This window comes from Pan troglodytes, chromosome 16, assembly GCF_028858775.2.
Source record: "Pan troglodytes isolate AG18354 chromosome 16, NHGRI_mPanTro3-v2.0_pri, whole genome shotgun sequence".
In the NCBI taxonomy this organism is placed as follows: domain Eukaryota; kingdom Metazoa; phylum Chordata; class Mammalia; order Primates; family Hominidae; genus Pan; species Pan troglodytes.
In genome coordinates this window covers 81,086,804-81,114,519 of record NC_072414.2, presented here as the reverse complement: position 1 = coordinate 81,114,519, position 27,716 = coordinate 81,086,804, and the positions used below count along the sequence as shown (strand labels likewise).

The following is a 27,716-nucleotide window of genomic DNA, read 5'->3' as shown; positions in this document are numbered from 1 at the left end:
GAGTGGCTGGGCTCCAGACAGAAGCCAGCACTGACCTCTTCATTTTCATCTTCGCCATCCTCTCGAAGAACCATGTCTAGGATGTTTCCTTTGATCTTGAAGTCTCGTGAGGTGCTGAGCTTCATGTGCTGCATCAGGTTCACCTGTGACAAGATTGTAAGCATGGGACATCTCCCTACTCATAGGTCCTGCCAGAACAGCTTAAGCCATTTTTAGTTCACCTCTGAGAAACCTTTCCATTTCTACCTAAAGCAAGCACGCACCCACTTCCTTCTGTATGCTGGGGTTCAGGTCATCAGATCAAGAACAGCAAAGAGGCTGAGTGTGGTGGCTCATGCCTGTAATCCCAGCACTTTGGGAGGCCGAGGTGGAAGGATCACTTCAGGCCAGGAGTTTGAGACCAGCCTGGGCAGCATAGTGAGACCCCATCTCTACAAAAACAAACCCAAAAAACTAGTGGGGTATGATGGCATATGACTGTAGTCCCAGCTACTCTGGAGACTGAGGCCAGAGGATCACTTGAATCTGCACTCCAGCCTGGGTGACAGAATGAGACACTGTCTCAAAAAAAAAAGGAGGGGGGGGGGGGGATGGCAAACACACAAATGGCCCAGAGTCTCTTTTCCTCCATTGTAGTTGTGCTGCTTTAGTTTGCCAGATCTGTCAAGAAGGTAAATGGGAATGGTAGCACATAATAAGAGAATGTTTACCTTGGACTTCTTAGAAAGGTGGATGAGAAATTTTTCATACTGTTCTATGGCAAAGATGAGGTTAGGGATTGGCTTGGTTTCCCGAAGAACTCTGGCCTAAGGGCAAAGAACATAAGACTTAAATTTCAGGTTCAACGGTTTTTGAAGTTTTCCTCTGAAGCTGTCACTTACAAAACTGTATGGCTTTAGGGGAAAACTAGTCTGTCTTCCAATCAAATGCAGTTGTATACCAGTAATCTAAAATTTTTGGCAGTTCAATCTGGAAGGACCCAAATGCCAGTAGAGATAATTGCACTGATCCATTTCATTTATAATTCCAGTATTTGTTGTTATCTAGAGAATGGCTGAGGAGGGCAGGATCACTTGTAGAAATTTAGTTGCTTTTCTGACTTGAAATTCTTAAGCCTATTTTGGCCCTAGCTCTATTTCCTTGTTCTGGTCTGGGTATGAATTTTCACTGCTGGGATTATATATCTTTCCCCCTAACGTGAATTGTAATTTGTAGGTTCTACGTGTGTGTGTGTGTGTGGTGTGTGTGTGTGTGTGTCTTTCCCCCTAACGAAAGGTCCTACATTTTTGTGTGTGGTCCTACATTTTTGTGTGTGTGTGTGTCTTTCCCCCTAACGTGAATTGTAATTTGTAGGTCCTACATTTTTGTGTGTGTGTGTGTGTGTGTGTGTGTCTTTCCCCCTAACGTGAATTGTAATTTGTAGGTCCTACATTTGTGTGTGTGTGTGTGTGTGTGTGTGTGTGTGTGTGTGTGTGTGAGTGATTATATATCTTTCCCCCTAACGTGAATTGTAATTTGTAGGTCCTACATTTGTGTGTGTGTTGTGTGTGTGTGTGTATTTTTAACCCATGAGGATACTGTACAAATTTTTTTTAACATTATCTTGGAGATAATTCCAGAGAGCTGAACATTTAGATGTTTATTTTTTTCATATCTCTCCAGTATAAATATACTATAACCTATTTAGCCAGTCCTCTATTAATGGATATCTTTGTTTCTAATATTTCACTTTTATAAATAATGTTGTGAGGACCATCCTGTACACAGGCCTGTATATCCTAAAAGTGAAACTGTTACATCAGAATGGGATTCAGTAGTCATTGCTAAGCCTCTGGAGAGGCTGTACTAATTTTCACCTTTGCCAGCAATGTACTAAGTGCCTCCTTTCCTGTACCCCCGCTGACTCTTACACATCTTTTAGGGAGCACCTTTTGCATTCACCAACTTTACCTAAAAATAATTTCTCCCAATTGAGTATCGTAAGTTATTTTACTATTTCTATTTCAACTCAAGATTTTCTGGTGCTTCGTGAATAAAACATGTTTTTGGTTCAGAGGAAAAATAAGATGCTCCATCTGATCATAAAATCCCTGAGTTGAGAAGCAGCCACGTATATAATACACACACTTTTTTGTAACAGCTTGATAGAGCTGTAATTCATATACCATACAATTCACTCACAATGTACTTTTTTTTCAGTATTTGCAGAGTTGTGCAACCATCATCACAGTCAATTCTAAAACATTTTCATCACCCCCAAAAGAAATTCCATACCCTTTTTAGCTGTCACCCCAGTCTCCCCATCTTCCAACCCACCTAGCTCTACGCTACCACTAATCTAGTTTGCCTTTTTAGATTATTTATTCTGGGCATTTCATGAAAATAGAATCATACAACACGTGGTCTTTTTGTCACTGGCTTCTTCCGCTTAATGTTTTCAAGGTTCACCAACAAGCATATTTTAACGGTCAGTGTCAGCAGCTTACCATGGCTGTGGCAACGGCAGCAGGTTTCTCCTTTTTCTCTCCCGTATAGTTCAGGCTCTTACTCTTATTCTAAAGAAATAGAAACACATTCTGTTATTCCTGATGATTTTTCTGTGGAGCTAGCATGCTAGTGGTAATTTTTTTTTTTTTTTTTTTTTTTTAAGACAGAGCTTTGCTGTCACCCAGGCTGGTGTGCAGTGGCGTGATGTCGACCCACTGTAACCTCTGCCCCCCGAGTTAAGTGATTCTTGTGCCTCAGCCTCCCGAGTAGCTGGGACTACAGGCACGTGCCACCACACTCAGCTAATTTTTGTATTTTTAGTAGAGACGGTGTTTTGCCATGTTGGCCAGGCTGGTCTCGAACTCCTGGCCTCAGGTGATCTGCCCGCCTCAGCCTCCCAAAGTGCTGGGATTACAAGCCTAAGCCACCATGCCCACCAACTAGTGGCAATTTTCTTAGAAGGTAATTACACAGGGTATGAGGACCAAGTCTGGAGTAAACAGGACTATCTGTGCAACAGATGTTAGAAGATGGGGAAAAAATGGATGCTTTGTAATCCTCAGATGTTTTTTCTTTTTTAGTTGTTGAGAGGTTTACAATCTGTTGTTCTTAGAGCTGGCACATGGAAGTTGAAGGCAGGACTATTACTGCAGTGGGTCAGCCAAGGGGCTGGTGAGGTACTAAAGAATGGTTAAAATGGGGACTGTCAAGGTGGTAGCAGGAATATTCATTTCTATTTCTATTTTAGCCAGTGGGCTAGAAGGATCCCATAAAGGAGAGGAAGCTGAGGAGGCTGCTGCAGGGCCCTGCAGTCTTCCCACTTACAGGCAATCACCAGATATATTTTATTTTCGTTACTCAGCAAAGCCAAAACCAGATATATTTTATGTGCAATGGGTTATCATGCTCAAGAAGGGTTTAAAGGGTCACAGAACACTTCCCTGTGTTGTAAATTATTGGGTAATAAAGAGCTCCTGGAGAGGGATGAATAACTAATAAAAGGAACCAAAAAGTGTAAGATTCTGATAAAGCAAAAGAAAATCAAGACTTGAGTCAGGAGAGACTGGGGAGAAAAACCACCCAAATGTAAGGTACAGAAATGTAGGCAGCTTTTTACCTCAAGGGGAGTTCTAAACCTTCTTAGGAAGGGAACATACCATGCTCCACGAGGACAACAGAATAAAGAAACAGACCTGAAAATACAGAGAGGCTCTGCAACTGGAGCCATGAGAGAAAGAGGAGACTTGTTCCACATGCCACGTTCTGGAAAATAAGGAACTGCAGACATTCCAGAGGGGCTGGTATGCAGTAATCGGTTTTTGGCCCTGGAAGGCAGGGTAGAGGATGGAAGAGGGTGAAGGCAGCAGAAGAGGGCAAGGAAGCAGTCACGGATCGACCTCACTGACCAAGTGGGAAGTGACCCATCTTCCCAGAGGTTGTGTCCAAGATGGGGCCCTGTTGGAACTCCTTAGATCAACCCTGTTCCCTGCCCATTCCAACTGATCCGGGCGGGCAGGACTAAAATTAGAGCCAGAAGAGAAGCATCTTTTTTTGAGGTGGAGTTTCACTCTGTCGCCCAGGCTGGAGTACAATGGTGCGATCTCAGCTCACTGCAACCTCTGCCTCCCAGGTTCAAGCGATTCTCCTGCCTCAGCTTCCCGAGTAGCTGGGATTACAGGCACGCACTGCCATGCCCGGCTAATTTTTTTTTTTTTTTTTTTGAGACAGAGTCATGCTCTGTTGCCCAGGCTGGAGTGCAGTGGTGTGATCTCATCTCACTGCAACCTCCACCTCCCGGGTTCAAGCAATTCTCCTGCCTCAGCCTCCCGAGTAGCTGGGATTACAGGCGCCTGCCACCATGCCCAGCTAATTTTTGTATTTTTTTAGTAGAAATGGGGTTTCACCATGTTGGCCGGGCTAGTTTCGAACTCCTGACCTTGTGATCCGCCTGCCTCAGCCTCCCAAAATGCTGAGATTACAGGTGTGAGCCACCGTGCCCTGCTATTTTTTGTATCTTTAGTTGAGATGGGATTTCACCATGTTGGCCAGGCTGGTCTCAAACTCCAGACCTTGTGATTCTCCCACCTCGGCCTCCCAAAGTGCTGGGATTACAGGCATGAGCCACCATGTCCGACCCTTGAGAAGCATCTTTTAAAGGTATACAGTTCTGGGCAGGATGCTAAGAGTTGCAGCAATGGTTTTCGTTGCTTTCTTCCCATTGAGATCTAAGGAACTGGGGAAATGAAGAGGGGGCTACAAGAGAATTAACAGTTCACTGAGAGGTGTGGAAAATGCAATCCCCATTTCTAGTTAAGGGCTGGAGTTAATGGAACCACGCATGGGCTCTTGCCCAGGGGCACTCATTAAATACATCTCACAAAAACAGAAAAATGTAAAATGTTTGCCTGCAGATCAGCTGACTTGTCAGTAAGGCTTTAAGTCAAATATGGATGGAGGAGGAGGAAAATGCCTAGGGAGGAAATGAAACTGATTACTGTGTAATGAGGGGAAAATAATAGCAGTCTAGGAAGTAGTAGTGATTCCCAGAAGAAAATGCTTGAAAATGGGGTCAGAAACACGAAAATCAAAACCTTCCAACATTTTACATGTCAACAAGTACCAGGTATGACTCTAGAGCAATGGTTGACTAACTATAGCCCATAGTATAAATCTGGCCCACTGCCTGTTTTTGATAAGAAAATTTCATTGGAACATAGCCATGCTCGTTTATTTGTAAGTTGCCTATGGCTGCTTTTATGTTCTAATAGTAGAGTTGAGTAGGTGTGATAGAGACTGTATGACCCACATTTACTATCTGGCCCTTTACAGAAAAAGTGTGCCAATTCCTGCTATCGAGTCTAACTAGCTGGGTTCAAGTCTCAGATCTGCCTTTTACTCATGGTCTGTTCTTGGGCATTCTGATTAACCTTTCTAATCTTTTCTCATCGTGCATATGGGGATAACTACTAATCATAACCTATAGCTAGGATGAATGAGATGATGTATGAAAAGAGCTTAACACATCAGACACAAGGTAGAGGTTCTCTAAGCATTACCTGTTCTAATAAAATTATTAGACAATGAGACTTTTGAATCATAACAAGGGTAGTAAATAGCATTTAACAGCAGTATTTCCCAAACTGTACTCTATGGAACATTATTCTGCCAAATAGTAACATTTGTTATTTTTTAAAAAATGTTCTTGAATAGGTCTGAAAACTACTAATGAACATACTGTTGGAACTCTCAGCACTGTTTTTATTTCTCTTGAGACAGGGTCTCACGCTGTTGCCTTGGAGTACAGTGGCATGATCATGGCTCACTGCAGCCTTCAAGTCCTAGGCTCAAGTGACCTTCCTGCCTCAGCCTCCCAAGTAACTGGGACTATAGGCAAACACCTGGCTTAAATTTTAAATTTTTTGTAGAGACGGGGTCTCACTATGTTGCCCAGGCTGGTCTTGAACTCCTGGCCTCAAGTGATCTTCTTACCTCAGCCTCCATTAACCACCATGACTGGTCTCAGCACCTTTAATATGCAAATGGACACCACGAATCTCTAAGGTGAGAGATATACGGTATGAGCATCTCTCCCTGAATTCCTTTTTTTTTGAGGACTGTCTCAGTCTATATAGCATATTTTGTGAAATGTGTCTTTATAGGTATCATTAAGACTTGGAGATGAGGAAACTCAAAACCCAAATATGGGAATGGACAGATATATATCCTATATATAGACAACAGATTTGTTTGACGAATGGTACCCACATGAAAATTTATAAGCATGAGGTTTGAGAAAGCATTCCTGCAAGCATTTGGGTGAGATAAAAGGAGAGGACCAGAAGTAATAGCTTTATGACAGTTGACTACTGGCTGGATGGCTGGATATAGAAAATGGATGATGCATTCCTGACCCAGATCACAAAACTGATACAAAGGCAAGGTGACAGAGAGTCTCAACTATCAGCCCCATTACTAAGAAGTCCTTCAGCTAAACCCAGATGACAGCCCACTTGATGGCTGATTCTTTATTTTTTTTTTTTTTTTGAGACGGAGTTTCGCTCTTGTTGCTAGGTTGGAGCACAACAGTGCGATCTTTGCTCACTGCAACCTCCGCCCTCCAGGTTCAGGCGATTCTCCTGCCTCAGCCTCCCAAGTAGCTGGGATTACAGGTGCCCGCCACCATGCTCAGCTAATTTTTTGTATTTTTTGTAGAGATGGGGTTTCACCATGTTGGCCAGGCTGGTCTTGAAGTCCTGACCTCAGGTGATCCACCCGCCTCGGCCTCCCAAAGTGCTGCAATTACAGGCATGAGCCACTGTGCCCAGCTGATTGCTGATTCTTAAAGGGAGGGGAAGAGGCACCCTGAATACACATAATGAGGCAAGTTACTGATAGAATGATATTGTGCCTGTAAGTGATGCAGAGGCAGAAAACAAGTGAAACATCACTATCAAAGTGGTCACGATCCATTGCTTTAATAATTGGTTCTAGAATCTTGGCTGAGATTGACACTTAGTGGACCCATTCTCTTTGATTCCTCAAAGATCAGTAACAGCCCTGTGATACATTTACTGCATGACTAAGTGGCCTTAGGAGACAGTAGATCTCTCGTTTCTTCCTCTTTCCAACCAGGGGTGATTTTGTCCCTTAAGGACAACTGGCAATTTCTGGAGACATTTTTGGCTGTTAAAACTAGGGGGCTGCTACTGGCATCTGGTAGGTGGAGGCCAGGGATGCCACTCAACATCCCAAAATGCACAGAACAGGTCCCACAACAAAGAATTATCTAGCGCAACATGTCAATAGTGGTGAGGTTAAAAAACTGGTTTAAGCAAACAGTAAAGGAGATTCAAGTACTGCAGGAATCTGATGGTATTTAGGACCAAATGACACTTACAAAGCCACGTCCTTCCACTTCCCTGAAAGTGCCCTCACTGCACTGCCGTCTCATCACAGCCCTTCTTCATGTGCTTGCTGCTACTCTGCTCACACTCCCAGAGGATGCCTCATGGCATGGACTTTCAGTCACCCAGGAATAAACCAAGTCCTTGAGCCCGAGCATGCTTGTTCCTTCCTTGCTCCAAATGCAAACGTATATGCTTCCTTTCTCCAAATTAAGTGAAACAGTTTTCTTTACATAAATAAAGATGTCCTTGCTGCAAAGCCCTCAAGCCTTGGCTTGGTCTCTGATGGGTGCCTCCAGCTTGTGGTAAGCAGGGAAAAAAGTTTATATATGCTCAGTTCAGGTGATCAATAGTCCCCTGGGCATGTAAGAAATCCTTTCTTGAAGACCTATTGGGTACTGCCTCTGAATCTCTTACCTGTACATAAGAAATGAAAGAATAACACAGCGGGGTCAGATGAGAACCAGACAGCTTCACCTGCACAACAAGGGAGAAGGAAACCAATGTAACCAGCAGTAAAAGTGCTTCCCCCATTCCTAGGAAAGGCATTCTCAACTCACCAGCTTTTCCATATTTTTTGGAATTCCTCCGGAGCTCTGACACACCTGGAGATACTAATAAAAAAAGATTCCTAGATTTAGTAGACTGTCCTATGAAACTACAAGTGACTGCTGCAGTGAGCTTATGGAGTGTGACTCATCATTCTGACTGAAGAGGAAAAACAAAATTCACAGAGAAGCCAAGACACAAGCTTCCTTATTCCTCTCCTCCAAAGCTCCTGAGCTTCCCAGACAATAGGTAATGAAGGGTTTGTTTCTGATTTGCTCATTTCTTTAAAAATTCCTCAGGCTGGTAGTCCCTGCATGTAAAAAACCAACAACTTTGCTGTTTTTCCTTTTAAAGATGCCAATAAAGAGAAGAGGCTCTCAGTATTTCCACTACAGCAGCTTAGCCACATGTAGCTAGAACTACACATTCTGAGAGAGCCACACTGCTGTGATGCGGGGTGGTCCACATCTTTCTTGGATTATCTGTGCCTTTCTAAGTATTTAATATGGATCATTGCTAGGAACATAAACAGTAAGGGCAGGGTATGCCTTGTATTTTTACAAAAAATAATTTTCTTCCCCACCTTAGTACTTGATCTATAAGGCATTTAACACCTACATGTTAAAGGAATGAAAAAAGGAATAAACATCTCTTTAAGTGTCCAGACTGGTTAGAAATGGTATAATTTCTATGCATTATGGGCCCAGATTTAATTCTAGGATAGTTATAGTTTAGATTAAACCTTAGAAGGTATTTAAAAGAGGCATTCATTCTCAATCAGGTGCCACATACATGCCAAAGAATTAAGGGCCTCCAAAAGCAGATTTTTACTTTATTTTTTTAATTTTTGAGATGGAGTCTCACTCTATTGCCAAGGCTGGAGTACAGTGGCACAATCTCAGCTCACTGCAACCTCCGCCTCCTGGGTTCAAGCGATTCTCCTGCCTCAGCCTCCTGAGTAGCTGGGATTACAGGCGCCCACCACCACGCCCGGCTACTTTTTGTATTTTTAGTAGAGACGGGGTTTCACCATGTTGGCCAGGCTGGTCTCGAACTCCTGACCTCAGGTGATCCGCCCGTCTCAGCCTACCAAAGTGCTGGGATTACAGGCATGAACCACCGTGACAGGCCCAAAAGCAGATTAGAATTATAAACTGTTTTTCCCTGGCCTGTGGAGATGCCTGCCACCTACTGACCAAACTAAAATGAAACCATGACCTGCCAAGATGGAGGCAAATGCTCTCTTGTTTAGGGGCATTCTGCAGCAGTGGGCTGCTGCCCCATCCTCATCTCCTGGCTCACTGGGGTAGAATGGGGGGGCGAATCTGCTTGTCTCAAATACTCACATATCTGACAAGGGCTGTAAGTGTGGTGTACATTTTGCACAAGTCCTTTAACAAGGTGTCCACACAGCTGCCTGATGGCAGAGCTGTCTGCACCAGCTCGTGGAAAAATGTAAGCAGAGTTCCCAGTTGCATGATGATAGCTTTCTCAACAGGCTGATTTGGTAGGGTTGCCTGAGAAGAGGCCTCTTCTAAAGGGAAATAAAATTGGCACATTCAAACCCAACTTCGTTTTCTAATTAAGAGTAAAGGAGATTTAGAAATTGATTACTACTAACTAGAAAGTCTTTATGGAAAAACGAACATTCAATATGCAGAGTGAATTAATCGTGCTGTGATAAGACATATGATCTTCTACTTCTTTCATCACATAGGAAAAAATCTAGCTTAAAGGCAAATAAGAAATTTAGCTCAGGGGCTCCATTTTTATGCACCGACCCAATATGAATTTTGACCTTGCTCATGTCAATTCCTGGAATCCCAGTTGAACTTATCTTACCTGATAAGGTTTCTTGGCTCACTTGTCCCTTAAGCTTGGTGATTAGCCAGTCCACTTCTTCTAGAACCTTCTCGGCCTGACTCAGAACAAGTAACTGAAAGAAAAGAGTGCCTGGTGTGATTCACTACACACAGCTGTGGGGGTAATATAATAACTGTGGTCATGTGGCCACCTACAGGTGGGTTACAGGCCTCAGGACACAAGCCGCTATAGGACACAAGTCACTTCACATGGAGTAGAATGGAAAGAATGACAAAGCAATTCCCCATGGCTCAGGTACAACACTTACACAGACAGTGGGGGCAGCCGTTCTCAAATTCACTATTGCAAAGTGGTTTGTTTTCTCCACCTCTACATCCTGGGGAAAAGAAGAGAGGTGAGACCTAATGACAGTAAGGTTGTTCCCTTGACCCCCATCCCCACACAGGGTATTGTACTGAAGGCTCATTATAGTACCTGGTCTATATCTCCCAGATGCCCGTGGATATCCTGGGACAAGTCACGCAGCAGAATGACAGGACTCTTATACGAAACATGCAGGCTGAAGAGCAAGTTCATCAAGCTCTTGCAAAACAAGGCATCCTCTAGGAATAGGAAGAAAAGCAAATTAAAAGGTAAGTTGTGGCCAAGTCCAGTGGCTCACGCCTGTAATCCCAGCACTTTGGGAGGCCGAGGCGGGTGGATCACCTGAGATCAGGAATTCAAGACCAGCCTCACCAACAGGGAGAAACCCCGTCTCTACTAAAAATATAAAATTAGCCGGGCATGGTGGCGCATGCCTGTAATCCCAGCTACTTGGGAGGCTGAGGCACGAGAATTGCTTGAACCCAGGAGGCAGAGGCTGCGGTCAGCCAAGACCGTGCCATTGCATTCCAGCCTGGGCAACAAGAGTGAAACTCTGTCTCAAAAAAAAAAAAAAAAAGTTAAGTTATAACCCAGTCAGGTCCCTCAGGTATGTGCACAGGGTGTGTGGGGTGGAGTGCCTAACCAGAACAGGAGGCAGCTTGTCGTGTCTCAGGCACAACATCCCAGTGTTACACATACTACAGCCAAGCAGCTAGTCTGCAATGATGCCTCTTTATCCACATGCCCAAAGAAGGCAGACATTTCCCATCATTAGTTAAGATTACTGTAACTAGCATCCAGATCAAGTACATTACGAGTATTCTAGGGACTCCCTCCTAACTTGCCCCACCAAGGAAACTGCTATCCTGACTTCTAACGTCACAGATAAATTTTGTCTAATTTTGAACTTCATCTAAACGGAATTCTACAGTAAGTACCCTTTCCTGTGTCTGGCTTCTTTAGTTTTACAGTACATTTGTGAGATCCTCTCCAAGTTGTGTGTACATGTAGTTTGTTCATGCTTATTTGCTGTATAGGATTCCACTGTGTGAATATATCATAATTCTTTTATCCTTTCTACTGCTGATGAACACTTAGGTTTGTTTTACCTACTAAAATAGTGCTGCTAAGAGAATTCTTCCACATTTTTCTGTTGTGATTCGAATTGTTGAGTCATAGGCATATGTTTAATTTTAGTAGATATTGCTGAACAGTTTTCCATAGTGGTTATACCAATTTCTACCTCCACCCCCAGTGAACGAAAGGTCCAACTACTCTACATTCTTGCCAACACTTCGACTTGGTATTAGGTGTCTGTTTCATTTTGGCCACTCTGGTGAATGTGTAATGAATGGGGAATACCTTTTCTTTTCCAAATGCCACTGGAGGATAGTGATTTTATATAAAGCCTTTAGGAAAACATGGCAGGAAACTTACCCCGGCTGTTTTCCTTGCAAATCTTTGATGTCCAGGATAACATCTGCACAAACTAAATTAGAGATCATTCAGATATTAAAGAAACATGCCAGAGATAGACCTAGGTGCTGTCAGAACAGAAGAGTTCTAGACCTTTCCATATCTAAGCAAATCAGCTGCCAAAACATGTCCTTAGATCTCAAGTGGTAATATATGATGAAGGGCATAAAAATAAGTCCAAAATTCTAAGAATCATGAGAATAATATATAATTTAATTCTCAACGTCTGTGTCCTTACTGAGGTCCAAAAGTTTTAGGGTCCTTACACCTGAACTTCCTCTGCTTCTACCATAGTGGTCTAGGGCTAAAGCGCCCTCTTTTCTTTCCCATGCCCCCAGACTCTCCACTTGAGGATATTAGGTTATCAGAAAGGTGTGGGAAAGAGAAATCCTAGCTATAAGAACAGTAGAATTAGCATTTAGAAGCCAAAAGAACAAAGGAGGTTAGAAGAGAGAAGGGCAGAAAAAAGAGAAATAAAAGAGGCAAGAAACCAGACAGCATTTTCTTAGCTAAGTGAAGGAGACTTAAGGTCTTCAGATAGCAAGCGTCTGCATCACCAGACACACAGTCAACTTTCTGCTTCAGCAGTTCTTTCAGCTACAAAGGCACCGAAATGCCGTTATACTTAAGTGTAAATGACTAACAAGAATGCAGTTTTGATCTGTTGAGGAAAAAGGTAAATTAAGAGGCTAACTGAAAGCTCTCTACAAACTGATATTAAAAGATCTTCAGAATACCGTGTTCAATGAAATAAGCAGGATGCAGAACAAGTTTTTGTGTGAAGAGGGGTAGGATTGGGAATAAAACTCTATATTTACTTGGAAGGGAATAAAGAAGGTTGAAGGACACAAAAAACTAAAGGTGTTTACTTATTTGGGGAGAGGAGGAACTGAACAGATGGAGGACATGGGTGGGGGACACCATTTACCATAAATCTCTTGATAATCTCTGGTTTTCAAATCATAGAACTTTATTACCCATTCAAAATTAAATTTAAAAATTTTTGGCCAGGCGCGGTGGCTCACACCTGTAATCCCAGCACTTTGGGAGGCCGAGGCGGGTGAATCACGAGGTCAGGAGATCGAGATCATCCTGGCTAACACGGTGAAACCCCGTCTCTATTAAAAATAGAAAAAATTAGCCGGGTGTTGTGGCAGGCGCCTGTAGTCCCAGCTACTTGGGAGGCTGAGGCAGGAGAATGGCGTGAACCCGGAAGGCGGCGCCTGCAGTGAGCTGAGATCGCGCCACTACACTCCAGCCTGGGAGACAGAGCGAGACTCTGTCTCAAAAAAAAAAAAAAAAAATTTTTTTTTTAAAGAGACTACCTGAAGTTAAGGGAGAAGGGGTAGGTGGTAAAACGTTTAAAAATCTAAAAGTTTAAAAGTTTAAAAAAGAAAAATTTTTTAATTTTCCTGAACATTTTAGCCTTCCTAAATCCATTTATTTTCTCTCAAATTTCCCCCTGCCCCAATTATCTATTTCTTTCTCAGTCCTTTCCTCTTTGCAGCAAAAACAGCAGTATGAAAGAACGATGATGAAAGCAAAGTGGGGGTGAGCTGTTTGGAACTGGGATGAAGTAACCAAAGGGACTTTCTTTGGGCAAACCTGGAAGTAGGACGACAGGAAGCAGCTCTGCTTTCTAGTGCCCAAACGCCTTCATACTCCCAGGCTACAGTCTTCTGAGGCAAGGGCTCACATAAAGAGGAGTATACCGCAGGGCTTCATTGTCTTTCTCAAGCCCAGGAAGTAGATGTGGTAGGAGCACACAGTCCTGGGCTCCTGAAGGTACTCTATCATCCTACAGGAAAATTACTCCTGAATGGTACAGACCCCCAACAAGTGGTCCTTCTCTTATTCTTCTGTGTGTGAACGCTCATGTGGGTGCACAGCTCTACATCTACGTGTGCACACTTACACAAACATACATACAACCTATCTCTGCAGAGGTGTTTCTGCTTTGGGACTATAGTTACACTTCCTGAATTAATCATCTTTGGTTGAATTTCCTCCAAAGTCAGTACCAGGTAACTGTGCTGAGAAAGTCAACTGCTGAATGTCAACTGCCTTCTTCATAATTAACAAAATTTCTTCTTAGAAAAGAAGGGGAAACACCAAGAGTGGCAAAGAACACAGGTTTAAGAAGGTTGAAGGCACCAAAGATCAACACAGGATTCTTTCTGTGGTGTTTCACTCTACCCTGAACAAACAAAACAAAAGCAGTATGTTCTTGCCCTGTATGGCTGCATGTAAGTATGTTGTGGTAGACACATTACATAGGAAAGAATACATCTTATAGGTCTTATATTAACTCAGGTGTATAATTAAACACATTATGTAAAATAAGCTCAATTTCAACAGGACATTTAGATATACACTTTTATGATGCAATAATCCTTGCCTTCTGAGGAATGCTAAATGGGATTGAGTGGTACTAGTACCTGAGGCGAGGAGGGCTCCAGTAACTTGGACAAACTGGTAAGAACAGTGACTAGCAGGAGGGCTTCTTTGCTATTAAAATCTTCCTCTTGACTGCTAAGTAAATTCAACAAGGACCTCTGAGAAAGGAAGGCACACACAGCAAGCAATGTTAGCAGACACGTTCCTATCAGGAAGAAGAGGCATCTAGTCAGAGACTCCTAAGACTAGGACAGAAAGAATTCAAAGCTACCAAAATTCTAAGAGGATAAAATCTGAAAATAAACCTGAATTGAGCAGTAGTTTCCTAAGCTGTTTTTGACCATAATCCTCTCTGAGAATGCTCCTGAAAACTGGCTCTTTCCGTTCCAACCCCATGCTAAATGTAGATAATGAACTACGTACCCAATTTCTGGTGGCTCACAGCTCCCTGGAGCCTATCCATTGATCTCAGGCTTAGACAAGGCACCAAACCCAGCATTGCTTATATACCTTCCCTGTTACCTGAAATAACTATGTATTTGATTATTTGTCAGTGTCTTTCTACTATAATGTAAGCTCCATAAGGATAGGAATATTTTGTCTCTTTTGTTCCCTGCTACATCCCCAGCACCTAGAACTGTTTCTGGCACATGGTAGGAACTTCAGAATTACTTGTTAAATAAAAAACTCCTGTGATAGAACATCCTGATATTTTGACAACTATTGGTTAGAAACTAACAAGCTTTATTGTCCAGTGTTTACGTAGTCTGTCAGACCAAGCCAAATTATACCACAGACTCAGAAAACAAAAACACAGACTCTATGCCTTGAAGACTCCTTTCTGTTTACATCAACTCAAACAGTGGTCCTTAGAAGTAATGAGTATTGCAGGTTGGGGTGGCTAAATACGTATCCTCACTAGGGTCCTTTTAAATACATTATCTTCCATTCTGAGAGCTATGTCCTGTTGCCTGTATGACCCAGAAAAAATTCTTCTCCTACTTGGTCACTGTCTGCCCATTCTTACCAGCTGCGCCTGCTAACAGTTCCTTTGCAAAGCCTCTCAGGCCAGTACAGCAGCTTCGCAAGGCTTCTCACCTGAAATTGCCGGATCTGGAATGCTGTTCTCTGAGTGACACTGACATCTGCATCTTCTCTCTCTTCTCCTTCCTTATCTGTGACATCTAGGAATGGAAAAGAAACTCTTGTCTTCTTTGATATAAACTCATACTTTTTGGCCTTTTAATAGCTAAAATTTTTGAAAGCCAAAAAAAAGTCTAAAGGCAGACTTAAATTTCTAAAATTTTGTGATTTCTTAATACTATATTCCATTTTCCAGCCACTCTTTGTGGTTGAATGTAATCCAGTAGGTACCAATCCTGAATCCACTAGATGTCACTCCTTAGCAACATTAGGACTGTTCTCAAGTGTCTTCTGGTAGGTTAACAAATGGAATTAAGGGGTTGAGCTAAGGAGAAACCTAAATCAAGCCTATTTATTGATACTGCAATGCTCACCCAGAGCTCTGAGAAACTGCTGAATCTTGGGCTGATAGAACTGTTGCACAGCACTGAATATTTTCTGTAAACCCTCCAAGCACAGCAGTGAGATGCTCTTTCCTTTCTCTTTCTTTCCCGACTCTTCCACTGAAGTAGGAATTGAAGTGTATCTCCATAGCAAGACTCTGAAGCAGGAGAAAGTGGTATCGTTTTTAAAGACAGGTTCACTGAGATAAAATAACAAACAGTAAAATTCTTACCCTGTAGGTGAACAGTTCTAGAAGTTTAAAAAAACTTACATGGTTGTGTAATCTCCCCACAATCAAGGTATTTCTATCACTCTAAAAGTTCCCTTGTGCTCACTGATAGTCAATTCTCTCCTCCCATTTCCAAGCAACTACTGATCTAATTTCTGTCCCTATGGTTTTACTTTCTACGAAACATCATACAAAAATGGTTATCATTCAGTATATAGCCTTCTGAGTCTGCCTTTAACACAGCAGACTCTATATTCATCAGGGATATTGCTATGCAGTTTCCTTGCAATGGTCTGGGTCTGGTTTGGTATCAGGGTAATGCTGACCTCATTAATTAAATGAGGTGGAATATGTTCTCTCCTATTTCCTGGAAGAATTTGCACAGAATTTACATTACTTCTCCCTTAAATGTTTGGATGAATTTACCACTGAATAGACCTAGATCTGAAGTTTTGTGAAAAAAGTTTGAACCACAAATTCAATTTTTTTGAATAGAGATAAGATTACTCAGGTTTTTTTGAATAGAGATAAGATTACTCAGGTTTTTTTGAATAGAGATAAGATTACTCAGGTTTTTTTTTTGGTTTTTTTTTTTTTTTTTTTTTTGAGACAGAGTCTCACTCTGTCACCCAGGCTGGAGTGCAGTGGGGTGATCTCACTGCAAACTCACACCTCCCAGATTCAAGTGGTCTTCCTGCCTCAGCTTCCTGAGTAGCTGGGACTACAAGTGCATACCACCACGCCCAGCTAATTTTTGTATTTTTTTTAGTAGAGTTGGGGTTTCACCATGTTGGCCAGGCTGGTCTTGAACTGCTGACCTCAGGTGATCCACCTGCCTCGGCCTCCCAAAAGTGCTGGGATTACAGATGTGAGCTACCACGCCCGGCCAGGTTGCCTATTTTTTGTTGAGTGAGCTTTCAAGAAATCTGTCCATTAAACTTAAAAGTTTACTGGCATAAAATCGTTAATATTCTATTATCTATTTTTTAGCATCTGTAAGATCAGTAGTGATGTCCCTTCTTCCTCAGTTCTGCTATTTGTAATGTGTCTTCTCTTTTCCTGATTAGTCTGGCTAAAGTTCATTAAATTTATTGATCTTCTCAAAGAACCAGCTTTCTTTTAATGTTTTCTATTTTAATTTTCTGCTTCTTCATAGTTGTGCTTTTCTCTGTTTCCTTCCTTCTGATTACTTTCATTATAATTTGCTCTTCTTTTTCTATTTTCTTAATGTGGAAGTTTATATGGGAGATTTGAGATTTTTAAATCACTAATTGCTTTAATTTCCTCAATAGTGCTTTGGCTGGATCATATCTTTTGACATGCTGTTTGTTTCCATTCTATTCAAGATGTTTTCTAATTTCCCTTACGACTTTTTGACTATGGGCTATTTAAAAATGCATTTAATTTCTAATATATGGGGATTATCTAGATATCTTTCTGTTGCTGCTTTCTTCTTTAATTCTGTTTGGTCAGAGAATTTCTACTTTTTTAATTTGCTGAGTTTTATGGCCCAAAATATGGCTCATCTTGGTGAATACACCATGTGCACATAAAAAGAAGTGTGTATTTTGAAGGTGCTGTGGAGTGTTCTTATAAGTGTCAATTAAATCAAGCTGGGTGACAGTGTTGTTCACTTTCTCTACCTCCTTTCAGTAGATTTTCTATCTACTGGTTTTTTTTTGTTTTGTTTTGTGTTTTGACTATGGAGAGAGGGCTGATTACATTAATTAAGGATTTGTCTATTTTTCCTTCAGTTCCATCAGTTTTTGCTTTAAGTATTTTGAATCACTTAACCATTATGTAATATCCCTCTTTTTTTCCCCCAATAATAGCATAACATTTTATATGTGACTAACAATCCATATCAAAGCAAGACTAGAAGTCCTGGGAACCCAAGAGCTCAAGGCCAGCCTGGGCAACTCTGCAAACCCCATCTCTTTAAATAAAACAAAAACAAAAACAACAAAAAAAAAAACGAGCCCCCTCCCCCTCCCCCTCCCCACGGTCTCCCTCTCCCTCTCTTTCCACGGTCTCCCTCTGATGCCGAGCTGAAGCTGGACTGTACTGCTGCCATCTCGGCTCACTGCAACCTCCCTGCCTGATTCTCCTGCCTCAGCCTGCCAAGTGCCTGCGATTGCCGCCATGCCTGAATGGTTTTCGTATTTTTTTGATGGAGACGGGGTTTCGTTGTGTTGGCCGGGTTGGTCTCCAGCTCCTAACCGCGAGTGATCCGCCAGCCTCGGCCTCCCGAGGTGCCGGGATTGCAGATGGAGTCTCGTTCACTCAGTGCTCAATGGTGCCCAGGCTGGAGGGCAGTGGCGTGATCTCGGCTCGCTACAACCTCCACCTCCCAGCCGCCTGCCTTGGCCTCCCAAAGTGCCGAGACTGCAGCCTCTGCCCGGCCGCCACCCCGTCTGGGAAGTGAGGAGCGTCTCTGCCTGGCCGCCCATCGTCTGGGATGTGAGGAGCCCCTCTGCCTGGCTGCCCAGTCTGGAAAGTGAGGAGCGTCTCTGCCCGGCCGCCATCCCATCTAGGAGGTGAGGAGCGCCTCTTCCCGGCCGCCATCCCATCTAGGAAGTGAGGAGCGTCTCTGCCCGGCCGCCCATCGTCTGAGATGTGGGGAGCGCCTCTGCCCCGCCGCCCTGTCTGGGATGTGAGGAGCGCCTCTGCCCGGCCGCCCCATCTGTGAGGAGCCCCGCCGCCCGGCAGCCACCCCGTCCGGGAGGGAGGTGGGGGTCAGCCCCCGCCAGGCCAGCCGCCCCGTCCGGGAGGGAGGTGGAGGGGTCAGCCCCCCGCCAGGCCAGCCGCCCCGTCCGGGAGGGAGGTGGGGGTGTCAGCCCCCCGCCCGGCCAGCCACCCCGTCCGGGAGGGAGGTGGGGGGGTCAGCCCCCCGCCCGGCCAGCCGCCCCGTCCGGGAGGGAGGTGGGGGGGGGGGTCAGCCCCCCGCCCGGCCAGCCACCCCGTCCGGGAGGTGAGGGGCGCCTCTGCCCGGCCGCCCCTACTGGGAAGTGAGGAGCCCCTCTGCCCGGCCAGCCGTCCCGTCCAGGAGGGAGGTGGGGGGGTCAGCCCCCCGCCTGGCCAGGCGCCCCGTCCGGGAGGTGAGGGGTCCCTCTGCCTGGCCGCCCCTACTGGGAAGTGAGGAGCCCCTCTGCCCAGCCACCACCCCGTCTGGGAGGTGTACCCAACAGCTCATTGAGAACGGGCCACGATGACAATGGCGGTTTTGTGGAATAGAAAGGGGGGAAAGGTGGGGAAAAGATTGAGAAATCGGATGGTTGCCGTGTCTGTGTAGAAAGAAGTAGACATGGGAGACTTTTCATTTTGTTCTGTACTAAGAAAAATTCTTCTGCCTTGGGATCCTTTGATCTATGACCTTACCCCTAACCCCGTGCTCTCTGAAACATGTGCTGTGTCCACTCAGGGTTAAATGGAAAAAAAAAAAAAAAAAAAAAAAAAACCGAAAAAACAAAAGCCACAGTGGCTCAGGCCTGTAATCCCAGCACTTTGGGAGGCTGAGATGGGCATATCGCTTGAGCCCAGGAGTTCAAGACCAGCCTGGGCAATATGGTGAAATCCTATCTCTGCAGAAAATTAAAAAAAAAAAATAAGGGCCGGGTGCAGTGGCTCACGCCTGTAAACCCAGCACTTTGGGAGGCCAGGGTGGTGGATCACCTGAGGTCAGGAGTTCGAGACCAGCCTGGCCAACATGGTGAAACCCTGTCTCTACTAAAAATACAAAAATTAGCAGGGCATGGTGGTGCCCTGTAATCCCAGCTACTTGGGAGACTGAGGCAGGAGGATCACTGGAACCAGGGAGGCCGAGTTGCAGTAAGCCAAGATCACGCCACTGCACTCTAGCCTGGGTGACAGAGCAAGACTCTGTCTCCAAAAAAAGTAGTAAATAAAATAAACTAAAATTAAAAATTAAAAAGTAGTTGGGCATGGTGGTGTGCACCTGTAGTCCCAGCTACTCAGAAAGCTGCAGTGGAAGGACTGCCTGAACCTGGGAGGAAGGGGTTGTAGTGAGCCGAGATTGCACCACGGCATTCCACCCTGGGCAATAGAGCGAGACTCTCTCAAAAAAAGCCAAAAAAAAGCCAAAACAACAACAACAACAACAACAAAAAACAAAAGGGGGGGGGCACCAGGGGAAGGCAAGACTAGAAAAAAGACCCTATGTCAATGACTGCACTTTTTTTCACTCTTTTGAGATGGAGTTTCGCTCTTGTTGCCCAGGCTAGAGTGCAATGGCACAATCTAGGCTCACTGCAACCTCCGCCTCCCAGGTCCGAGCAATTCTCCTGCCTCAGCCTCCCGAGTAGCTGGTATGACAGGCATGTGCCACCATGCCAGGCTAATTTTTGTATTTTTAGTAGAGATAGGGTTTCTCCATGTTGGTCAGACTGGTCTCGAACTCCCAACCTCAGGTAATCCACCCGACTCGGCCTCCCAAAGTGCTGGGATTACAGGCATGAGCTGCCGTGTCTGGCTTTTTTTTTTCTTTTGAGAGTCTTGCCCTGTCACCCAGGCTAGAGTGCAGTGGTATGAACTCAGCTCACTGCGACCTCCACCTCCCGGTTCAAGTGATTCTCTTGCCTCAGCTTCCTGAGTAGCTGGGATTACAGGTGCCTGCCACGACACCTGGCTAATTTTTTATATTCTTTCACTCCTAAAATATGTCCAACCTCAAATTACCTTCATCCTCTGTTCCCAGTTTATTCTCTTGGAGACACCACAGCCAAGTGGAATAAGTTTCTAAGGGGTGGGAGTGGCTTACCGAGTTATGTCACAGAGGTTCTGAAAGATCTTGTCTGGGTTTTGGCCATCAGGGCCACTCACATGCCCTGTTTCCTTTAGCTGCTGTACTTTCTGCAGAGCTACATTCACTGCATAGCGCATAAACTCATTGCTGGACCTGAGAACAGAAAGGCTTTCTTGGTGGCTTTGGATACTATCCCTAGAGAGAGACAGAGAGAGAGAAAGAAAAAGGAAGATTCCCTTACTGCTATTGGTATATGGAATTAGGCTTTCTAGAAATTGTTCAGAAAAGCAGCACCCAACAGAGCTTGCCAGTAAGTTCCGACTGGCAGACTCTCTAGGCAGCCCAAGCTATAGTCACTGCTATGGCTGCCCTTTTATAATCGTTATTCTTAGTGGTTCCTCATTTTCTCTCCCTCCCCAAATCCTTTACTTTGATAAAATTTAAATGTCAGTCTTAGTCTTTTAGTTTTTTTTTTGTCCCTTTGTATTTTTAATTCAGTCACCCCCCTACCTTTTTATTTATTTATTTATTTAGGCAGAATTTTGTTCTTGTTGCCCAGGCTGGAGTGCAATGGCATGATCTCAGCTCACTGCAACCTCTGCCTCCTGGGTTCAAGTGAGTCTCCTGCCTCGGCCTCCCAAGTAGCCGGGACTACAGGTGCGCACCACCATGCCCGGCTAATTTTGTATTTTTAGTAGAGATGAGGTTGCACCATATCGGTCATGGCTGATCTTGAACTTTTGACCTCAGGTGATCCACCCACCTCAGTCTACCAAAGTACTGGGATTACAGGAGTGAGGCACCATGCCTGGCACCCCCTACCTTTTTAAATCTGTTATCTTGTACAAGCTACTTATATAGATTTTCTTAAAACACCCTGCTGGAATTCATCCCTATCTTTTCATTTATTGGCCCACTGTTTCTCATTTGTCCTTTAATAATTCAAGGTACCTACTTAAAGTACCTACCTAGGATTGTCCAGCTTTTATTTCAAGAAAAATAAAACCTCCTGACTTATTTCTTACTGTAAACAATCCAAACGAAGTGAAACAAGTGAGCCTAGGTAGGTATACGATCCTCAGGGAGTGGCTGTCTTTAAGCACTCTAGCAGAACCTTACCTGAAAAGAGCAGTGAGAAGACTGGACACAAATTTCATGGACAAAAGACTATCATTTGTCTTGTTGGCCGTTTTAGTTTTGGCTTTACCAGCTTTTTCATTAAGAATGTCAGAGAGTTTTTTGTAACACATAAATAAGCTCAGAATGTCCTCAAACCTATTCTTACTGTAAAAAACAAAAAAGAGACCGCTAAGGACAAACATCAGAATATTGTGGTTTACTTTTACATATGATAATAAAGAAATCACAATGTTTCTTTAAATGTCATATTTTAGACGTATCATTATAAATGAATAGAACTTCATTAATATAATACTCCCAGGTCACAGCAATCTATCTGGGTTTTGTTTCCCCTGGTGTGACCTTGGCTCACGGCAACCTCCGCCTCCCAGGCTCAAGTGATTCCCCTGCCTCAGCCTCCCGAGTAGCTAGGACTACAGGTCCCAGCCACTAACACCTGGCTAATTTTTACATTATTAGTAGAGATGGGGTTTCACCATGTTGGCCAGGCTGGTCTTGAACTCCTGACCTCAAGTGATACACCCAGCTTGGCCTCCCAAAGTTCTGGGATTACAGGCGTGAGCCACCGCACCTGGCCTCCCCTCCCTTATTTATACCAGTCCCTGCAGAGTATTAAAGTCCAATACTACCACCAATCAAAATTTCCATGTTAAAATTAGGGGTTCTTGAATTCAGGGTCTGGGAAATTCTGAGTAAGTGAAACCCTGCTGGAAGGCTTTCATTTTATAGGCCTGGTAAGCATATACTTCAGCGCTCTCTAGTGGAAAGAACACAGTTTAGTCTTAGACTAGGTGCTCATTTAAGAGACAGTGTCATCGTCTGTGGTCTGTTTACTGCCTAGAATATTGCTACAGTAAAAATATGTAAATAAAATGGAGAATTCATCAAATTACAAATGGAGTTATAGCAATACCTTACCTGAAACTACTTATGGAGAAATTGTATTCTATTAAAACCTCACAAACTCCCATCACAAGAAAAGCACAGATATTATTTTTTATGCCAATACTGGTGCTCTGAGAAAAATCTGCTGATTTATCCTAAAAGACACAAGATAAAAATTAATAAGCTACTAAAGAACTCCATCATTCAATACAGCTGAGGACTTAGCAATTACCAGTTCAAAGTCTTCCAGCTCACTCTTAATCATTCTATTAGTAATGGACTCCAATATATCATCTAGGTCTTTGTAGAATGCCTCTTCCTCCTCCTCTTCCTCCTCGCCCTGCTGTAAGGGTATGACTGTATTCTTATACCAGGCCAAACAATGCTGAATACAACACAGCAGATAATCCTGTAGGAGAAAATAAGTAAATTAAATACTCTTGAGTGTTGTTGGATAACTTATAAAGTTGTTCATAACCAGCAAATAACTCTTATCTATAAGGCTAAAGAAAATGATTCATTGGCGTTACAAATTAAGTCCATCTAAATTAACAAAACTGGGAAAATTAATTGAACAGCAGCATCCTTTTCTAATGCTTCCCCCCGAAAATTGGCCTAAGTGGCTGACACCTCAAAATGCAACATTAGATGTGCTATCTCTGGTCTGATAAATAACCCTGGAGCTAGGTGGTGAAGTTAAATCTTCTCTAGTTCATTTGAGTCCCAGAGGCTATTCTAAAGATAGAGGTTTATGTTGAGGGAATCTTTAGGAGACCAACACAGCATCTTAGATCTAGGCTGAGGACATCTCATGTCACAGAAGGCACAAAAATGAAGGCAAGATATGACAACTGAAAGACTTCCTCCTTTCTTCTGCCATGAGTTATAAGTCACTTGGGGTGGGAGTTTCCATTTTTATCCTCTTCGCTGTCCTTCTGAGGCTAGATAAGAACAGAAAGTCAACCAGGCCTAGCTCCTCTGAAGGTTCAACAGTGCCAATCCTAGTTCAGCCTAAATCATATACTTCCTCTAGACTAATGAAGCAGGTCTCCTAGGTTCATCTGTTCGTAGGTGACATCATCCCTCTCCCCATTCTAAAGTACATTTATTTAGTGAATGTAATCAAAGATTCATAAATGAGATAAAATATTCTCTGGGGGAAGTGATGGAAGCCTTGATTTAGTAAAAGGCTAACATGGAGATAACTTACCAATAGATCCAAAATGATAATGGTTCAGAAATGATAAGCAGGGAAGACTTAAAAGTAAACATTCATTGGAAGAACCAGGAAGAGAGTTTCACAGGGAAAGGTATCTCTTTGCAAAGTTCAACCCTATCCTTAATACTAAAAATAATGGTTGAAGGAAGAATAAAAGTCTCACCAGTGGTTCTTGTAGAGAGATCTTATCTCCTTGGGTCAGAATACAAGCTTCTAATTTCAGAGGAGGCAGCAGATCAGGTTTTGGCTCATAGAACTGTTTTAACTGTGTATAGTAAGAAAAAAAAGACATCTTGGCTCATAAATGCTTTTTACTTTTTTAACTTGTCAGGTGAAAGGTATCTTTAATGTCTAATGCCTTCTAACACACATTTCTCAACTGTTCAAAGAACAATGCAGCCAAGTTTTTATTTCTTTGGCTCACCCACATCCTGTGCTCTTGCTTTGGATATTGTACAGATTAGGATCATCTTTCCTATTCCAATTCCTTCTATTCCTAAACTTGTACATGCAATCAACATTTTCAGTTAACTTGGAGGTTAAAAATACAGGATCCAGAGTCAGACTGGCTGAGTCCAAGATCCCAGTACCACTACTTATTACTGGTTTTTATAAAAGTATCTGTACCTTGATTCCTCATCTTAAAAATGAGGATATTATTAATAATCATTGTATAAGGATTAAACATGACAATACATGTAAAGTACTTCAAACAGTATTTGGCATATAAGACAGCCAAAAAAAATATGAGTTATTATTTTTCTCCTTTTAACTTTTGGAGTCTGCAGAATTTTACTGTCCTGCATATTAACCTGAGTCAGAAAGCGCTATTCTATGCCTTCAAACATAATTTTCTATTTTTGTTAAACGTGTGAATGTAGATGTGTTGATTACAGTTTGAAAGATACAATATAGCTGACAGAATATAAATTTTATATAGGATCAAGCCTAAGGCCAGATGAAAAGCTTTTGATGGACAGTATGGGAACTTCCAATAATTTCACACATCTGAGACCTTAATTTTAAATGAAACTTCATAACTATCACAAAGCAATGGCATTGAGAGACAGCAAACAAAATGATAGACTAGGGGTCTAAAGGAACCCTCCTGGTAGAGAGTCTCTATATGAATTCTTCTAGTCTTGAAGATTAGAAGAATTTAATCTTCTAATTTAAAAATTTGTTAACTGAAAAGTGCAGAAAGGAATGTAAAAGACATCCATGTATCCATTACCCAGATTTAAGAAATAATATTTTGCTATATTTGTTTTGGATTTCTTTTTTCTTTCAGAAATATAACATAATGGATACAGCTGCAATGGTCCTTATATAAATGGTTCTTCAAAATGTCCTTCTGACTTAGGATACAGACTGTTAATTCACAAGGATAACTGCTAGATGATGGTATTATGGCAGACAGGTAAGTGGTGACCGAGATAAGACAACCCAGAACAGCATAACATACCCACAGCATGTTCACAAAGTACCAATGTACTAGTTGGGAATTATTTTATATTTTGAAAGGTCTAAAAACCATCAACTGTCTCTCGATCCTTGATGGTCTGTTTTCCATATATCCATAAAAATGTATTTTACCTGTGAGAGCAGAGTTTGCATGACTGAATTAGCCAGCTGAGAGTTCCTTCGAAGAACATCATAAAACCCCTACGAGGAATCAAAGAGAAGAAATAAGCACTTTAACAGAGATACTAGTGATCTGGACAATCATAACTTAAAAATAACACTTTCTTTATCCTCTTCTCAGTTTTTTCCTGTTGAGACCGTATTTGACGGTCCTAAATGCCCTAATATAAATGACCATATTTTTTTCCCACCCAAAATGTCCTAGTCTTAGTTAAGAACTGCTCAGAGTAAAATCCTGGGGAAGCCAGGTGCAGTAACTCACACCTGTAATCCCAGCACTGTGGGAGGCTGAGACAGGCAGATCACTTGAGGCCAAGAGTTCGAGACCAGCCTGGCCAACACAGCAAAACCCTGTCTCTACTAAAAAATACAAAAATTAGCCAGGTGTGGTGGCACATGCCGGTAATCACAGCTACTCGGGAGGCTGAGGTATGAAGGTTGCAGTGAGCTGAGATCACACCAGTGCACTCCAGCCTGGGCAGTAGAGCAAAACTCTGTCTCAAAAAAAAAAAAAAAAAAAAAAAATCCTGGGGAGAACTTTCTTTCTGGAACCTGGAAAAGAGGTTATACAGTTCATCTGTGAGTAAAAGCAAATGAGAATTGATCAAAAAATTTTTTTTGTTTAAAGAAAAGAAACAGGCCAGACACGGTGGCTCATGCCTGTAATCCCAGCACTTTGGAAGGCCAAGGCAGGAGGGATCACCTGAGGTCAGGAGGTCGAGACCAGCCTGGTCAACATGGTGAAACCCCATCTCTACTAAAAATATAAAAATTAGCCAGGCATGGTGATGCACGCCTGTGATCCCAGCTACTTGGGAGGTTGAGGCAGGAGAATCGCTTAAACTAGGGATGGGGAGGTTGTGGTGAGCTGAGACCCGAGACCGCACCACTGCATTCCAGTCTGGGCAACAGAGTGAGACTCCATCGGAAAGGAAAGGAAAACGGAAAAAGGGGAAAGGGGAAAGGAACGGAACAAAGGAAAATTAATCCTAACAGCAATTAAAATATTTTATGAATGTGTAATAATAATAAAAAGACACTTTGTCTTGGCACAAAAATCTACAGGCAAAATTTTAAAATGGCATACAGAGATACATAGTACACATAAAGGAGGCAATGATGTCTGAACAAATGGTTAGCTTGGGGGAAAAGCTCCTCATATATATTATCATACAAATTCAGGATGAATTAAGTAGCTAAACGTCAAAAACAAATGCATAAAAAAAAAAACCTCAAAGAAAATGTTAGTGAATATTCATTGGAAGGATTTGGACTTTCTACAGATAAAATAATAAAGATGGGCCGGGCACGGTAGCTCATGCTTTTAATCCCAGCACTTTGGAAGACTGAGGCAGGAGGATCGCTTGAAGCCAGGGCATTTGAGACCATCCTGGGCAACAAAGTGAGACCCTGTCTCTACAAAAGGTTAAAAAAAAAAACAGAAAAATTAGCTGGGTGCAGTGGCTTGTGCCTGTGGTCCCAATCGTTTGGGGATGGGGCTGAGGCAAGAGGATTATTTGAGCCTAGGAGCTGGAGGCTGCAGTGAGTTAGACTGCACCAGTGCACTCCAGCCTGGATAACAGAGGAAGACTCTGTCTCTTAAAAAAAAAAAAAAAAAGTAATAGAAGACATCTCAGAGGAAGAAAATCAATAGATTTAGTAACCAAAAATTATTATTTAAGTCTAAAAGGATCATATTAAAAAAAAAGCAAATGGCAATCTGGCATACACTTGCAACAAATATGACAAGTTTTATCACTACATAAGGTATTTTTATATACCAATGATATACTAAGACTGATGAATAAATGAACAGCAATATTCTAATAGGTTTAAGTCTATGATCCACTTCATGTTAATTTTTTTTACTTTAGAGCTAAATAAGGGTGAAGATTTTTTGGGGGGGGAAAGGGGCATATCAAGGACTGCACAAGAGTTAACACATGAAGTCTAAGACTGCCTATCCTTAGTGCACCTTTGCCAGCTGGTGGCTGAGAATTTAGCTGGTAAACAGTTACTTACACTGACACAAAGCTCACCCTAAAGAAGAGTGGCTCACTGTGCCTTAACTGTTTAAACAATGTGGTTTATACAGAATATGGGCGTACCTAATTTTATTGTAAGTTGCTTGACCTGCACTTCGCAGATATTACGTTTACAAATTAAAGGTTTGTGGCAACCCTACATCAAGCAAGTCTCTCAGTACCATTTTTCCAAAAGCATGTGCTCACTGCATGTCTCTGTGTCACATTTTGGTAATTCTCATAATATTTCAAACTTTCTCTTTATTATTGTATGTGTTATGGGGAT

General features: G+C 42.7%; 1 protein-coding gene across 24 annotated transcripts in view; it reads right to left on the bottom strand.

Annotated features, from left to right (window-relative positions):
• The window catches only part of FANCI (FA complementation group I), a 73,534-nt gene that overhangs the window by 1,715 nt on the left and 44,103 nt on the right, over positions 1-27,716 (bottom strand). For 12 of the 24 annotated variants that reach the window (XM_510581.9, XM_063795342.1, XM_009429801.5 and 9 more), the window contains 19 exons: positions 25,359-25,427; positions 23,926-24,027; positions 22,776-22,952; positions 22,577-22,698; positions 21,638-21,802; positions 20,534-20,713; positions 15,518-15,684; positions 15,099-15,184; positions 14,042-14,158; positions 11,565-11,616; positions 10,239-10,366; positions 10,072-10,140; positions 9,783-9,876; positions 9,287-9,474; positions 7,952-8,005; positions 7,809-7,868; positions 2,487-2,555; positions 711-806; positions 36-143 (listed from right to left, as the gene is read on the bottom strand). In XM_510581.9, coding sequence (XP_510581.5) covers positions 36-143; positions 711-806; positions 2,487-2,555; positions 7,809-7,868; positions 7,952-8,005; positions 9,287-9,474; positions 9,783-9,876; positions 10,072-10,140; positions 10,239-10,366; positions 11,565-11,616; positions 14,042-14,158; positions 15,099-15,184; positions 15,518-15,684; positions 20,534-20,713; positions 21,638-21,802; positions 22,577-22,698; positions 22,776-22,952; positions 23,926-24,027; positions 25,359-25,427 — 2,103 coding nt within the window. Of the gene's footprint in view, positions 1-35; positions 144-710; positions 807-2,486; positions 2,556-7,384; positions 7,869-7,951; positions 8,006-9,286; positions 9,475-9,782; positions 9,877-10,071; positions 10,141-10,238; positions 10,367-11,564; positions 11,617-14,041; positions 14,159-15,098; positions 15,185-15,517; positions 15,685-20,533; positions 20,714-21,637; positions 21,803-22,576; positions 22,699-22,775; positions 22,953-23,925; positions 24,028-25,358; positions 25,428-27,716 lie in introns of those variants that run through there. The other 12 variants (XM_063795338.1, XM_024349357.3, XM_063795344.1 and 9 more) reach the window with 5 other exon arrangements.